The 14,190-nt window shown below is 35.8% G+C and overlaps 1 protein-coding gene across 4 annotated transcripts in view; it reads left to right on the top strand.

Moving 5' to 3' along the window:
• The first annotated feature begins 297 nt into the window (after positions 1-297).
• LOC112196921 overlaps positions 298-14,190 on the top strand; it is a 35,156-nt gene continuing 21,263 nt past the window's right edge. For 2 of the 4 annotated variants that reach the window (XM_040517965.1, XM_040517966.1), the window contains exons 1-26: positions 298-608; positions 2,713-2,794; positions 3,036-3,139; positions 3,256-3,351; positions 3,496-3,540; positions 4,367-4,417; positions 5,531-5,634; positions 5,786-5,903; positions 6,998-7,099; positions 7,245-7,445; positions 7,562-7,719; positions 7,940-8,098; positions 8,600-8,692; positions 8,846-9,191; positions 9,570-9,683; positions 10,274-10,369; positions 10,463-10,530; positions 10,654-10,774; positions 10,863-11,078; positions 11,195-11,422; positions 11,515-11,624; positions 12,054-12,150; positions 12,701-12,799; positions 12,878-13,018; positions 13,163-13,231; positions 13,619-14,107. In XM_040517965.1, the coding sequence (XP_040373899.1) occupies positions 594-608; positions 2,713-2,794; positions 3,036-3,139; positions 3,256-3,351; positions 3,496-3,540; positions 4,367-4,417; positions 5,531-5,634; positions 5,786-5,903; positions 6,998-7,099; positions 7,245-7,445; positions 7,562-7,719; positions 7,940-8,098; positions 8,600-8,692; positions 8,846-9,191; positions 9,570-9,683; positions 10,274-10,369; positions 10,463-10,530; positions 10,654-10,774; positions 10,863-11,078; positions 11,195-11,422; positions 11,515-11,624; positions 12,054-12,150; positions 12,701-12,799; positions 12,878-13,018; positions 13,163-13,231; positions 13,619-14,107 (3,522 nt within the window). In that variant the 5' untranslated portion in view covers positions 298-593. The remainder of the gene's footprint in view (positions 609-2,712; positions 2,795-3,035; positions 3,140-3,255; positions 3,352-3,495; positions 3,541-4,366; positions 4,418-5,530; positions 5,635-5,785; positions 5,904-6,997; positions 7,100-7,244; positions 7,446-7,561; positions 7,720-7,939; positions 8,099-8,599; positions 8,693-8,845; positions 9,192-9,569; positions 9,684-10,273; positions 10,370-10,462; positions 10,531-10,653; positions 10,775-10,862; positions 11,079-11,194; positions 11,423-11,514; positions 11,625-12,053; positions 12,151-12,700; positions 12,800-12,877; positions 13,019-13,162; positions 13,232-13,618; positions 14,108-14,190) is intronic. The other 2 variants (XM_024337405.2, XM_040517967.1) reach the window with 2 other exon arrangements.

Below are 14,190 nucleotides of genomic sequence, written 5' to 3'. Positions count from 1 at the left end.
AACAGTACACAACTAAATATCAATTAATTGACTACTTATTCGCAAAATGATATATCAATTGAGTGCCGGCACATAGAAGTCATTTTTGCTGCTGTTATTCCTTCTCTTTTTGTGACTAATTTTTAGTCATAAAATTCACGAATCTCACAAGGAATAAAAAAAAAGAAAGGAAAAAGTTGTATTTTTCCTTTCAGAAAAAAAAAAGAAAAAAGAAAAATAAAGAAAGCACCTGAAGGAGGAGTAAGAGTACACTTGCGTAATGTTCGCGGGTGCCATATATAAGCCGCTTCACACGTCTCGTTACCGCTTCTGGTTCCTACAGCAACAATTTGTCCCCATTTGGCCCTCCTCTTCTCTTCTCTCTCATTTCCCTAAACATTTCATTTCATTTCAAAACCGCCCCCTTCTCTCTCTCTTTCACTCTGTGCCAATAGGGTTTGGAGCTTCGGAATCCTAATTCCACCGACTTCAGACTCCGCTACTCTCTCTGCAACCAATGGCAATGCTCGCCGGCCGATCACCCTCACTTTGCGCATTGCTGAGGTCATAATACGGTCGATCGTGGCCGGTGATCATCGGTTCGATTCGCAGCCATGTTCGAAGCACACGTAAGGCTCTTTCTGATTCTCTCTCTCTCTCTCTCTCTCTCTCTCTCGATTTTGATGGTTTAGAGATGAATTTGACTATCTATGGTGCTTTGATTGTTGAAATTTGATGAAAGCCGATTCGGCACTGGCCGTTCTTCATTGTTATTGTTTCTTATGCTAGTGATTATTTGAAGAACTATTATGATCGCCTTAGGGTATTCAGTGTGAAATTTCTGAATTAGATTGACCTGAATCAGAGGCAAGCTTAGTGTGACAGTGAAGAACTGATTTATATACGTTTAAAGCTTGATAAGCGGAGTATGGACTACCTTGTTCTGCTGGTTGAATAAGCAGTGTATATGTTAAGAAGTTTTGGTGGTTATTAACTTATTATGGTAAACCTTTGATTCTTAGCAGCTAAGAATGGTCCGAGCATTTTAAGCTGCAAGTGGGGATGAACTTGCGTGTTTATTCGTTTATTTATATCTAGTTTTTGAAAGAAAAGTTTGCTCCCAAGCTGATGGTATCTATTGCTTTTACAATGTGTTAAACCTGGAATCTTCATGATTTAATTATTGTAATTTCTCATTGATTATTGGTTATAGACCAATTAGTTTGAGTACGAGTCTTTATAAGGCTAGAATGCAGGTATTATTCTTAGATTGATGGAGGAGTTGGCCAATTTTGGGTGCAGGTTCTAGGGGAATATGTTAAGGCTTGACAGTTTCTAGACATGATTTATATTACAAATCAACTGCAAAATAGATTTGTGGTTCAGATAGTCAGGTTTGAAAAAACCTATGGTTTAGATTTTGAAACGTTTGGTAGGACCATTTTTCTTGGAGCTGTTTTAGATCAAGGGTAGGTTTGGAACTGTTAGTGACTTAGAATGGGTGAGTTGCTCCTTGGTTTATATTTATGATGTCTCGAGTAGGTTTTTGCGAGAGCTAGGTTGACTTAGGGTATTGTTTCTGAAGTGTGTTGGATACAGTTTTACTCATTTAATAATTAAGAAGAAAGGACTATTGCTCAACAAAAGAGATTATCAGAACAGTTGACAAGAGGTCCATAAACAACAGAGACAAGAGGTCTCTTTTGAACATCGCTCAATTATCTTGCACTCCACACCTCTAGAAGAAAACACTATTTATCTCCGAAACACTGATTCTCACCAAAACAGTCTATTGTGATTTTCAAAACAGTGTATTGGACAAGTTCTTTCGGGAGGTTTATTTGTTAAGTGAAAAGCCTTATGCTTTTGGCAGAGGGAAAAAGGCCAAAATCCTTTGGGCCTGCAGGGTGTTAGCTGTAGTTTGGATGGAAAGAAATAAAAGGATTTTCAAAGCTTATGGTGAAGATCTGTGGGAGAGAGTGAAGTTTTGGGCATCTTGGCCTCTATATCTAGGGAATTTAAAGGTTATACACTATATTCTAAATTGGCAAGCTGTTGTGGTTTAGGTCTCTTAGTCTTTGCTGTTCTAAAGTCAGTTGAGCTGTCTCTTCTAATGCTCTAGCCGTCTTCTGTGGACTTCTTGTCTGCTACTTTGTATTATGCCTTTTGTTTCGTTAATGAAAAGCTGCTACTTTTGAAAAAAAAAAAAAATTTCTAGGCTATATGCATTTTATAATTTTGACAACGGTACCAAATTTGTCCACTTCCTTGGAACTAGAAACGATAGTGTCATTGGCAATCTTATTTGGGGCCAATAAATGGCAATCACCCCTTGGCGTTCTGTGAATTTGATTTCAAGGTGTATTGTTTAGTTGGAATATAGAATACGTTTGGATAAGTGGATGAAACGGCCTTTATATGAGACAAAATTAGATCTTTTTAGCTTCTTTATAGATCTTTTATTTGAGGATTTTTGAGATGTTTCTTTTTGTTTTATGTATATTGATCAAGAGGAGTTGAATTTCATTTGATTTTTGCAAGTTTTTTATTTATTTTTTATTACTATTTTTTTTAAAATTTAGATGGATTGCTTGTCCTTGCTCATAGATTTTCTATATAAATGCAAAAAAATAATAATATGTTCACCATCAAAAGAGATAAATGTTTAAACACTAATTAATACATATCTATTATACCTAAACAAAAATGGTCTCTTATGCTTCTTTTTGGCAGGTCCTCCATTTGCTTAGAAGATATTTGGGGGAATATGTCGAAGGACTCTCTGTCGAAGCTTTAAGAATTAGTGTTTGGCAAGGTCTGTATCATGACTTTGCAGTTATACCATGTGTTTTCTCATTCTTCCCACCTAATTCTTTAAGTTTATTAAATGCTACAAAATGCTTGTGGAACTCGTAAGCACTCTACTTTCCATATATGGAATATATATGAACATACGATGCTTTAGATTAGTTCACTGATATTGCCCTTTATTTAAGTAATATGTTGATCTTTTCCATATGAACATATATTCATGATATTATTTCTTAAATTAACAGGTGATGTTGTTCTCAAAGATTTGAAATTAAAGGCAGAGGCCCTAAATTCACTAAAACTTCCAGTCACTGTAAAAGCTGGTTTTATTGGTACCATTACATTAAAGGTAGCTGCTTTCTTCTCTATTGCTCACTGATTGGTTTTGGTAACTAATTCCTGTTGATCCTACATTAATTATATTTTTTCAATGGTCTTATTTTTCTTTCCTCCTATAAATTATAGGTTCCATGGAAAAGTTTGGGCAAAGAACCTGTGATTGTTCTCGTTGACCGTGTATTCATCCTTGCTCATCCTGTTACCGATGACAGGACTCTCAAGGTAGGATGCTTTCTCTCTCATGTGAAGAACTTGTGTTTCTGCATTTTGTTATATCTATTTTCTTATGTCCTTGGACTGTAGTGTTTTACAATTATCATCACCGTTAATATCACATTAATTACTGTTATTAATTTTTTCTTGTAGGAGGATAGAGACAAACTATTTGAAGCTAAACTTCAAGAGATTGAGGTGAACTTTACTATATGTATTTGAACTTGAGAGGGTTAAAGTTATCTGTTAAATGTACGATCTGCTACTTTACCTATTGTTTAATTGCACTTTCATACTAAGACTTCCTTGACATGATTGATGAAAAATTCATGATGATATGTAACATACGTTAACTTGACATTATTTCTCGTCTTGCCTTCCCTCTCCCTATTAAATTTCATTGAGACATGCGATGGAGTAAAAAGGTTTATATTAAACAGATGTGACTGATGGGAAGAATGATGGGCCTACATTTGTCATAACATGAATGAATAAGAACTGAGATATGTCAAGGAGTCTTAAACTGGAAGTAGGAGGCAGATCCCCTTTTGTTTGCATTGCCCTTGCACAGAAATAAAGGGGTTTAGTTACTGGATGTGTTTGGGATGGTTTCAACTTGTGCTTGTCCACGGAAGTGTTATCTTTGATGGAGGGTTCTCGGTTAGTTGGGAAATAACAAAAAGGTAGTTATCTTTTGAGGTGTGCAGTCCTAGCTTTTGTTAGACTGTCAATGTACTCTAAAGGCTTAAGCTGTTAGGGCATGAGCCAACAGATGATATCAAGCTAACACCCTCTTTCAGGCGCATCAACCCTGTTTCGAAAAATAGTATTCAAACTCTGGCCTTGGTTTACCATACAAACCATTAAAACCAGGGAATACAATAAGATTGCATCTTGTCTGTTTCTTAGGTGGAGCTTTATAGTTAAAGCTACTCATAGGTGCTTTTCAAATATTAATTTCTATTAAACTTTCATTGCCTATGGAGAACTAAAATTCAGAGTTCCTTTCACACATTGCGTGCAGGAAGCAGAGTCGGCAACTCTTGAAGCAATATCAAAGTCAAAGATAGGAAGTGTATGCTTCTTAATTTTTGTACTATTTTACTTTGGCATCTATTGTTAGTCAAATTTTTCATGCATACAAACCATATTTGTGGGGCCTCTCTTCATACATTAGCAATTGTTTTACTGGCTGTCATGATGGGCTATCTGTACTTAATAAAATCTACCTTTCTCAGCTGTATTTGACCTTTATGCCTTTATATTATGCTACAGCAATTAAAAAATTAGTTGGTTCTATATTTTAAAATTCTAAATCTGGCGCTCTTTACCTTCTTACCTGCTTTGTTATTAATCACTTCCTGGTCATATTAGGGTTTTACTGTAAGCCTCTTTCCTGGTTACATGTAAGAAATAAGCATCCAACCAAAATACTTAAGTGGTTAGGTTGAGTGATACATAGGATATATAGTTATACATGTAACATATTTGGATATCTTGTTATAATTGTATTTGGATAGTGCATTAGAGTATGGTTTCAGGTTTTGTGGACTGGTTTGTAGGCTATTAGTAGTATTTGTTTTGTTTTCTGGGCGGTTGATCCATCCCTTTCTTATTTTGTTTTAATGTTATAGATGTAAAGAGTTTTCCTAATCACATAGCAACTTATATGACAATCCACTGGTTCCTTTTGCCAAATACCTGGGGTTGAGGACATTGCAGCTTCTTGTCCTCTATTGTACCATGATCTTTCTTTTCTAATAAAATTTCTGTTTCTTCTTAAAAAGAAAACCTGGGGTTGAGTGATTCAATAGACACGATATAGCATAAGCTACTGTGTCATTTTAAAACTATATTTTGTAAAATTGTTGGTATAGAAATATCACAAATGGTGAGTTAGTATGCTACATGTAGATACCACCTGAGCTACTGTGCCAGTATGTGAACTGCCTGTTGTAAAATTTAGTATTTAGCATTTTCCTTGTATCATATCACATCCCATTATTTTTTCATTCACTGGGTTACTTTTATGTAGTAAGTTTACTACTTGTCTTATTAATATTTATTGCAAGTAGAATAGCCACCATAATTTTTTATTTTATTTATGTATTTTAAGATGTTGCCATTTCATTTTACTTTCTGTTTGGGGGAAATATATCAGTTTGGCTGACAAAAGAATCTTTTGCAGCAATCTAATGGAAATTCATGGCTAGGTTCCCTTATTGCTACTATTATTGGGAATCTAAAGATATCAATTAGCAATGTACATATAAGATATGAGGATTCGGTCAGGTTAGTAAAGTGTGCTTCCTTAGCTACTTTTGAAGTCTGAAATTTTGTAAAAGTTTATTTCCACTGTTTTTCTCTAGATGAATTGACTTCACTTGTAGTTTCCTGTGTCTGCTTCTGCTTTTTATAGCCCCTCCTTTTTTTTTTTTGGTAGTAATCCAGGACATCCTTTTTGTTCGGGTGCCACTTTAGCCAAACTTGCTGCTGTTACGATGGATGAGGAAGGGAATGAAACATTTGATACCAGTGGTGCTCTTGATAAGTTGCGAAAGGTTAGCCTTGTCACTTTTATCTACTGATTCTGGTTGTTTGACAATGCCATAGAATTTTCTGGATTGCTTGTTTTCTTTGCAATCCTAGTTTTAGCTTTATTTTTCTGCTCTTCTTGTCTACTTTTGTTGCCCCTCAGCAATGGGCTTCTTTTTTCAAAGTATTCAAGAGACTCCCTTCAATGCTTTACTTTTTGATTGGGATTAGTCCTGTATTGAGTGAAAAACTCTTGATTTATCTTCATTGTAGGCTTGGTGTGTTTACTGCTTTTTTTTTGTTTGTTTGTTTTTATTTTACGTTTTTATGTTGGTCTTTACTTTTTATTTTTGTGGTTGTGTTTTTTCCTCCCTGTAAGTTCCGCTGTCCTGTTTGTGTGGGTTGAGGGTTGCTCTTTTGTTGACTACTGATCAACCTTCTGTTTCTACCCTTGTACTTTTTTAATGCAGATTTCTTGTTTCCTTCATAAAAAATCTAAAAGAGAGAATTACTTACCTTTGATTAGACACTTGTGTGCAAATTGATGCTAGTATTCCTTTTCTTTTTCTTTTTAATAAAATCTGTTTCTTAAAAAAGAAATGATGGAAAATGCACCTCGAAGTAAAGCATAAAGTTTCCTAGAACATTTGGAAGGTTAAGGTACCTTGTACTACGGTGTGATGATATTTAATGGAGGAGACAGATGTTAGTATTATTAGACGAGATGCTAGGCCTATAGCCCTAGCTGCCCTCTTTAGATCATTAAAGCGGACTCCTTGTCCGCCTCCCTGCATCTCGATTTTTGCTTTTTTAATAAAAAGCTGTTTCTTCTAAAAAAAAAGAGTCAACTAAAACTGAAGGTGGGCTGTTTTGCCAAGATATATGCATATATGTTATTTAGCCATTCCTTTGGAAGCTTTGACATTGTTAATGTGGGGTCAAATTTCTAAGAGAAGTTATTTAGCAGAGAACAGGGTAACTATGGAAAAACTCTTCTCTTTTGTTTAAGATCTGATAATTATCCTTGAATGATCTTGTTTTGTAGTTGTTGTACCCGTTTATTTTATGCTTATACATATGTTAATCTCAATATTACTTTGGCTAAATTTTTTCGTTTCAGTCATTGCAACTAGAGAGACTAGCAATGTATCATGATTCTGGTAGTGTACCGTGGAAGATAGATAAGGGATGGGAGGATCTTACTCCAAAGGAATGGATTGAGGTTTGTTTTAATGCTCTAATAGTACTAGCCAGTGTACTCTTTCTATTTCATGCATTAACTTTTGGTGTTGTCTAGCCCATGCAATATCGCAAATACTGTACTGCCTGAATCCTCTACTCATTTCATTGCATCAATACGTTACTAGATTTTTGAAGATGGAATACGTGAACCTGTGGATGACCATGCAATGGTGTCTAAGTGGGCTATGAATCGCAAGTATTTGGTCTCACCTATAAATGGAGTTCTAAAGTATCACCGTGTAGGAAACCAAGAACGAAATGATCCAGAGGTTCCGTTTGAGAACGCTTCCCTTGCCCTAAGTGACGTTTCCTTGACAATGACAGAGGTGTAATATTTCTTCCATTATGTATCTTTAGTTTTGATTTTATTTCTATTTATTGCTTCCCTTATTAGTATCTAAGAAAACAGTCTAGTGCTACAATTGACACTTGGTTTTGTTAGGCTCAATATTGTGATTGGATAAAACTATTGGAAGTTGTTTCCAGATACAAGAGATATGTTGAATTTTCCCATCTAAGACCAGCGCTACCAGTCTCAGGGGCTCCATATTTGTGGTGGCATTATGCTGCTCAAGCAGGACTTCAGCAGAAGAAAATGTGGTACTGTATATGTTACTGAGTATTATGTTTCTTTCTTGTATGGGTTACTGTATACTTGATAAAGAATTTATGCATCCATATTTCTGTCGATTATAAACTAGAAATATTATACTTGAGTTGAGAGTATATAATTTTTGGAAGAATGGGCGAATCTATAATGAACTTTTGGGGGCATGTTTCCGAAAGCTAATTCTAACTTCATTCCTGTTTCCTGAATCAGTTACCGGTTCTCTTGGGACCGCATTCGGCTTCTTTGCCAGCTTCGTCGCCGTTACATTCAGTTATATGTTGGTTTCTTACAACACCTGACAAATGTTGATAATGCTGAAATTAGAGAAATTGAGAAAGATTTGGATCCTAAAGTAATTCTTCTGTGGAGGTAAATGATTTAGCCTCTTTTATTTTTACGCCTGTGCAAAGTAGCTTACTTTCCCTTAAATTAGTTTGCCTAAAATGTGGAAGTAATAAGACTATCGATTATGGTGAAACTTGGAATTTAGATGGTATTTTTCTTCAAATTCATCAGTGGGGAAGTCTTCGAACCCTTAGTTAATCTAGAATCCCAGGCTAGATTTTGTTGGCTCAGGCATTTTTAAGTAGATTTATGAACTCACTTCCCTTCTGAAGGTGGTATCTGAATTACTTGACCCTTAAACTCGTTAAGAATAATTCTGATCACAAACATCTGATCAAATCTAAACAATCAGACTTAGCTGGCATACCAAAGAGGCACATAAAGATTATTATTATTTTTTTTCATGGGTTTCACCTTTTGGTCTACTTTACTGCAGGATTGCTTTCCCTTTTCTTCTAGCCTTTCTTTATTAATTTAGTTACTGTAAAATATGATGCTAATTTATATGATGCATGTTTCGGTTAGGTTACTTGCACATGCAAAGGTGGAATCTGTAAAATCGAAGGAAGCAGCTGAACAGAGGATGCTCCAGAAGAAAAGCTGGTTTTCATTTAGATGGTTAGCTAGAACTCCACCCTAATCCTTAATATTTTCTGATTGTTTTTCGTTGTGTTCTGTGCTAAAAATGTTATTTTCATTTTGTAAAATTGTGTGTACTTTTTCTGTATGTGTACCTCCCAATCATTGTAGTTTAAGTTTCTTTTTCTTCAGGCGTACACCTGATGAATCTGCTGATGATACTTCTGAGGGATCGGAGTCACCAGAAGAAAGACTGACTAAAGAGGAGTGGCAAGCAATTAATAAGTTACTGAGTTACCAGCCAGATGAAACATTGGCATCTCACTCAGGAAAGGACATGCCGAATATGATCCGGTTTATGGTAACTGTGTCTGTTGATAGGGCTGCTGCTAGGATCATTGATATAAATCACACTGAGATTTTGTGTTGTAAATTTGAGCAACTTCAAGTGTCAACGAAGTTTAAACATAAAAGTACATACTGTGATGTGTCATTGAGATTCTATGGTCTGTATGCACCGGAAGGCTCGCTTGCTCAGGTATGTCTATTGAGAGTATATTTCATTTTCAGAATGTTCGTGCAGTACAAATTTACAGGACATAATTTCTTGGGCTTTTTTGACCATTAGCCAGTTGGTGAACATAAGCTCAATCGTCAACGTTAACTCAATAGATAACATGACATTCTATCAGTGGTTCTATATAGAGTTTTTTTTTTTGTCAAATCCCTATGAAATGAAGGGTTTTCAGGTTGCTTTTTCACTGGACTATTTCTTTTTTCATGATAATATTAGTCTGATCAAATATTAGTGGATTTTTGATTATCACAATTTTGCTTTACTAAAATATTTATCTTTCCAGATTGCCTTATGTGTTGCTCAGTATGTTCATTCCTTTCTTCTTCTTTTTGGTGGCAGAGCGTATCTAGTGAGCAGAAGGCGAATGCACTGGCTGCTAGCTTTGTATACTCTCCAGTTGGAGAGAATGTTGATTGGAGGCTTTCAGCTACCATTTCACCTTGTCATGTCACAGTATGTTCCTATATTTAAATATACAGAGGGAGTGGAATATGCTTCGAAGAAGTCTTGTCTTGAAGTGGTTACTTGCATTTACATTTTGAATGGATCCCTCAGGCTTCTCAACTGTGATTTTCATAATCTTCCTACCCTTCTGTTTTGCTCCATCTTGATGCAAGTAATTATGATGTAGAGTCCTTGGTAGTTGTTTGTTTTGCTTTAATGTCTTTATTAAATGTTGTTTAGAGAATCTAAGAGGGGTAGTTGTCTGATAGTTGTCTTAGCATTTAATGTAATCTGGGAATTAGGAGTCTCTAATGTAGTTTGTAGGGTTCTAGAAGAGTCTAGGGAATGTCTGGAGGTATTTAAAAAGGGGTTTAGCCCTGACCTGTAGTACTCAGTTCTGCATCTTTATTCAAAGTATTCCCATATTGAAATACTTAAAGGCTTTTCCTGATTTCCGTTAGAAATCTCGATTCCAACGGTGATTGGAATAATCTTCCCTAGCTCTAAGTGCCATTTCTTCCACACTTAATTGCTGGTTTTTGTGTTTCATTTACGTCACATCTTTAGATGGAGCTTCCTGAAGCCTACTTTACTTGCAGGTTTTGTTGGAAAGCTGTGATCGCTTTTTGGATTTTGTGAAAAGGAGTAATGCAGTTAGTCCTACTGTTACATTGGAAACGGCAACTGCTTTGCAGGTAATGGTATCTTATTTTTGTTAGCTTTCATGCTACATATTTGACATGACATGAAACATTTGTTAATGTGCTACCATTTATTTCTAAGAGCAGATGCAAATTGAGAAAGTGACTCGTAGAGCACAAGAGCAATTTCAAATGGTATTAGAAGAACAAAGCAGGTTAGTACATGTTAACCTTGGTTGAAAACAGAGTATATGTTTCCTATCTCTATTTTACTTTGTTTTCTGGGCAGGGAAAGCATCGGAATTTCTAACATGGCAGTCTTTTTCTTCCTGTTTCAGATTTGCCCTTGATATTGATTTGGATGCTCCAAAAGTAAGAGTTCCTATCAGAACCAAGGGCTCTTCCAAATGTGATAGCCATTTTCTATTGGATCTTGGTCATTTCACCCTGCAAACGAAGGTTTTTTGTTTTTTGTTTTTCTTTAATTCCATTTCAAATTGCCTCTTGCTGCATTTTCATGGCCTCAAATGATTAATAATTGTTGCAGGATACTCAGCATGATGAACAGAAGAAGAACATGTATTCTCGTTTTTTTATAACTGGAAGAGATATTGCTGCATTTTTTACGGAATGTGGTTCCGATTGCCAAATTCGCACGTTGGAATCACCTGATTCTGATAACCACCCACTGGTTACCCCGGAAAATGTTGACAATTTCTATCCTCTCATAGATAGGTGTGGGATGGCTCTACTTGTTGATCAGGTAATTACTTATATTTCTAACCTTCTTATTTAATGATTTGAGGGAATAGGTTTAGTCTTGCTCTCTTTAGTCATCAGAGTCTGTGCTAATTGTTTTATGCTCTTAAATAATTGAAGATCAAAGTACCTCACCCAAGTTACCCATCAATGCGTATTTCAATTCAAGTGCCAAACCTCGGGGTGCACTTTTCACCATCGAGATTTCAGAGACTCATGAAATTATTAAACATATTTTATGGTACTCTGGAAACTGTTGGTCAGCCGGCTGTTGATAATTTTCAAGCAGAACGTGCCCCATGGAGTCCTGCAGATCTTTACACAGATGCTAGAATTTTAGTATGGAAGGTATGTGATGTGCTTAATCTAAGGAAAACAAGCTGGTGTACTTCATTTTTAAGTATCTGGTGTTAATTACACCTATATTTTTCATAATTCAGGGCATTGGCAATTCTGTGGCTACATGGCAACCTTGTTTTCTTGTGTTGTCGGGGACAAATATTTTTGTTTTGGAGTCTGAGAAGTCGCAGACTTATCAGCGATACTCCAGGTATCTATCTGACTCTGTATGCCAAAAGTAAACCTATCTCTATCACTGACATCACTGCAATAACATTAGCGGGGGTCCGCTTCTTTTCTGTATGCCAAAAGTAAACCTATTTCTCAACCACTTCTTGATTATTCTTTTCTGTTTCAATAAATTGTTGTTTCTCTTAAAAAAAAAGAAGTATAAAATAAATACCGCATCCTAATTCTCTTTTAAACTACCACTCCATAATATTCTATTACATAGCTTGCTCCCCAGTAAGCCCACACAAGTACTACTAACTCAAACAACTTCCCTTTTCCTCTTATATAGTCTGGTTTGGTTTCTTTCTTGGGGAATTATGAAGTTATCACACATGTCATCTGCTTTTGTCTCTTCTAAATTGATTTTCTGTGTTTCCTAATTGGAAATTTCTTGTTTGGGATGCTGCAGCATGGCTGGTAGACAAGTATGTGAGGTTCCTCCTACAAGTATTGGTGGTTCACCATTTGGCCTTGCTGTGATTCACAGGGGGATGGACACTCAAAAGGTATGTCAAAATGGTGGTTCACCAATTTGCCTTGCTGTCATTTTCTTGTTATGCTGAATCAACTGTTGTGGTAGAGGTGAAGCTTGTTTTGCCTTGTCTTTTTGAGGTGGTATCCTTGCTGGCTGAGATTTTGTAAGTTCTTTTTGGTAGTGTGAGGATGCCTTATCCAATTCCAATGATTATTTCTTGTCTAATATAATCTCGTGTGCCTTGTCCACTTTCAAAATTGTTTAAAGTGATATTTGACCAGACATTTTCCTTTTTGAATCTTAACATGTCTTGATTTACAAACTGAGAAAATGCCTCGAGTCTTAGCATGTGCCTTTATTTTTTCTATGAAATATTACTTTTCAAACATCTCTTTAACATCTCACTTATTCTTTTATCATCTGTTTTGATACGTATCTGTTAGTTTATTTCTGTGCTTTAGACCTATCATCTGGATGATTTCAACTTTGAAATTAGTAGTTGGCTTTATTCTAGCCTTATTGTTGGAGCTGGGGATATCTTCCTTTTTTCAATATAAAATATTAAGTATTATCTGTTTCAGGCTCTGGAGTCTTCTAGTAGCTTGATTATTGAGTTCCGTGGGGAGGAGGAGAAGGTCGTTTGGTTGAAAAGACTCATACAAGCAACATATCAAGCTTCTGTATGATATAAATCTCTCTCCCAGTTAATTTTTTCTTCAGATATTATTACTGAAAATTTGTAATTATTCTGTATATAGGCTCCCCCTTCAGTTGATGTCTTGGGAGAAACAATTGATCGTGTTGCTGAGTTTGGTGAGCCTCAGACCGGCAATTCTAAAACAGCTGACCTTGTCATTAATGGGGCATTGGTGGAGACCAAGTTATCTATTTATGGAAAGGTTGGTTTTACTTTTTTGATGGGTCCATTTTGTCAAAGTATCTACAGGATCCTCAATCTCATCATTTTTGGTTTTTGCCATGTATGCTTCTTCTTTATACTTGCTTACTAGCTTATATATGTTTTATTCTACTATATTGTGTAGATGGGTGATAAAGATGCTGAAGAACTTGATGAGACTCTGATGCTTGAGGTTCTTGCCAGTGGGGGGCAGGTTTGTTTAGCCAATTTATACTCCATTATGATTTATGACAGCATGTATGCTCATACCAACATGGGATCCAGAATGTAAAAATATATAGAATGATAGTGTTGAATTTGTTTTTCTTTGTAATAGTTTTTATGTTTCTGAGTTCGTATATTTACCTAGCTGAAGTGATACAGACGGTAGGATTAGAATAGTGGTGGAAGAGATGTTTCTGTGCGTGGACATATTCCACTTTTATAATTGTTTGTCAAATTTTGAATGTTGTTTTAATTTTTAAGTTTATTTTATTATCACTTTTTAACTTTATGCAAGTTCTAGGGATATTGAGTCATACTATTTGAGCTCTTTCAATAGTGATACTACTACTGAAGACTAGGCCTTTTTGTGTTACAGGTTCATATGATTCTTTGGGAAGGTGACATGACACTTAAGACAAAGCTTCACTCTCTAAAAATCAAAGATGAGCTTCAAGGTCATCTCTCTACAACCCCACAGTATTTAGCTTGTTCTGTGCTGAAGAGTGACAATTTAGTTTCATCCCCCGGCATAATTGATCCACATTGGAAAGAAATGTCTGTTTTACTTCATGAGGAGGATGATACTTTTACGGATGCTTTGCCAGATTTTATGTCTGTATCAGATGCAGGCTTTGGTTCACCAACTTCAGATACGGTTTCATGTGTAACAACTGAGGACATCAATGATGCTGCTGGCTTTGCATCTGCTGAAGGCTTAGTCCTTGAAAAGAATCTTGTTAAGGCAAGGTGCATTTCTGCTGAGGAATTTTATGAGGCTGAGGGTAGTGACTATTCCAATTTTGTATCTCTCACCTTCTCGACTCTGAGTTCTAGTTCACCTCATTATGATGGTATTGACACACAGGTACTGACATGAGCAGTCAACTTTTAATTATTGTTATTTTCTTTCATATTAGCTTAATTTCCATTGCTAATCCTATCAACTGA

The sequence above is a fragment of the Rosa chinensis genome, chromosome 4, assembly GCF_002994745.2.
Source record: "Rosa chinensis cultivar Old Blush chromosome 4, RchiOBHm-V2, whole genome shotgun sequence".
Taxonomy (NCBI): domain Eukaryota; kingdom Viridiplantae; phylum Streptophyta; class Magnoliopsida; order Rosales; family Rosaceae; genus Rosa; species Rosa chinensis.
The sequence above is the reverse complement of the archived record's forward strand: the minus strand, read 5'-3'. Positions and strand labels throughout refer to the sequence as shown.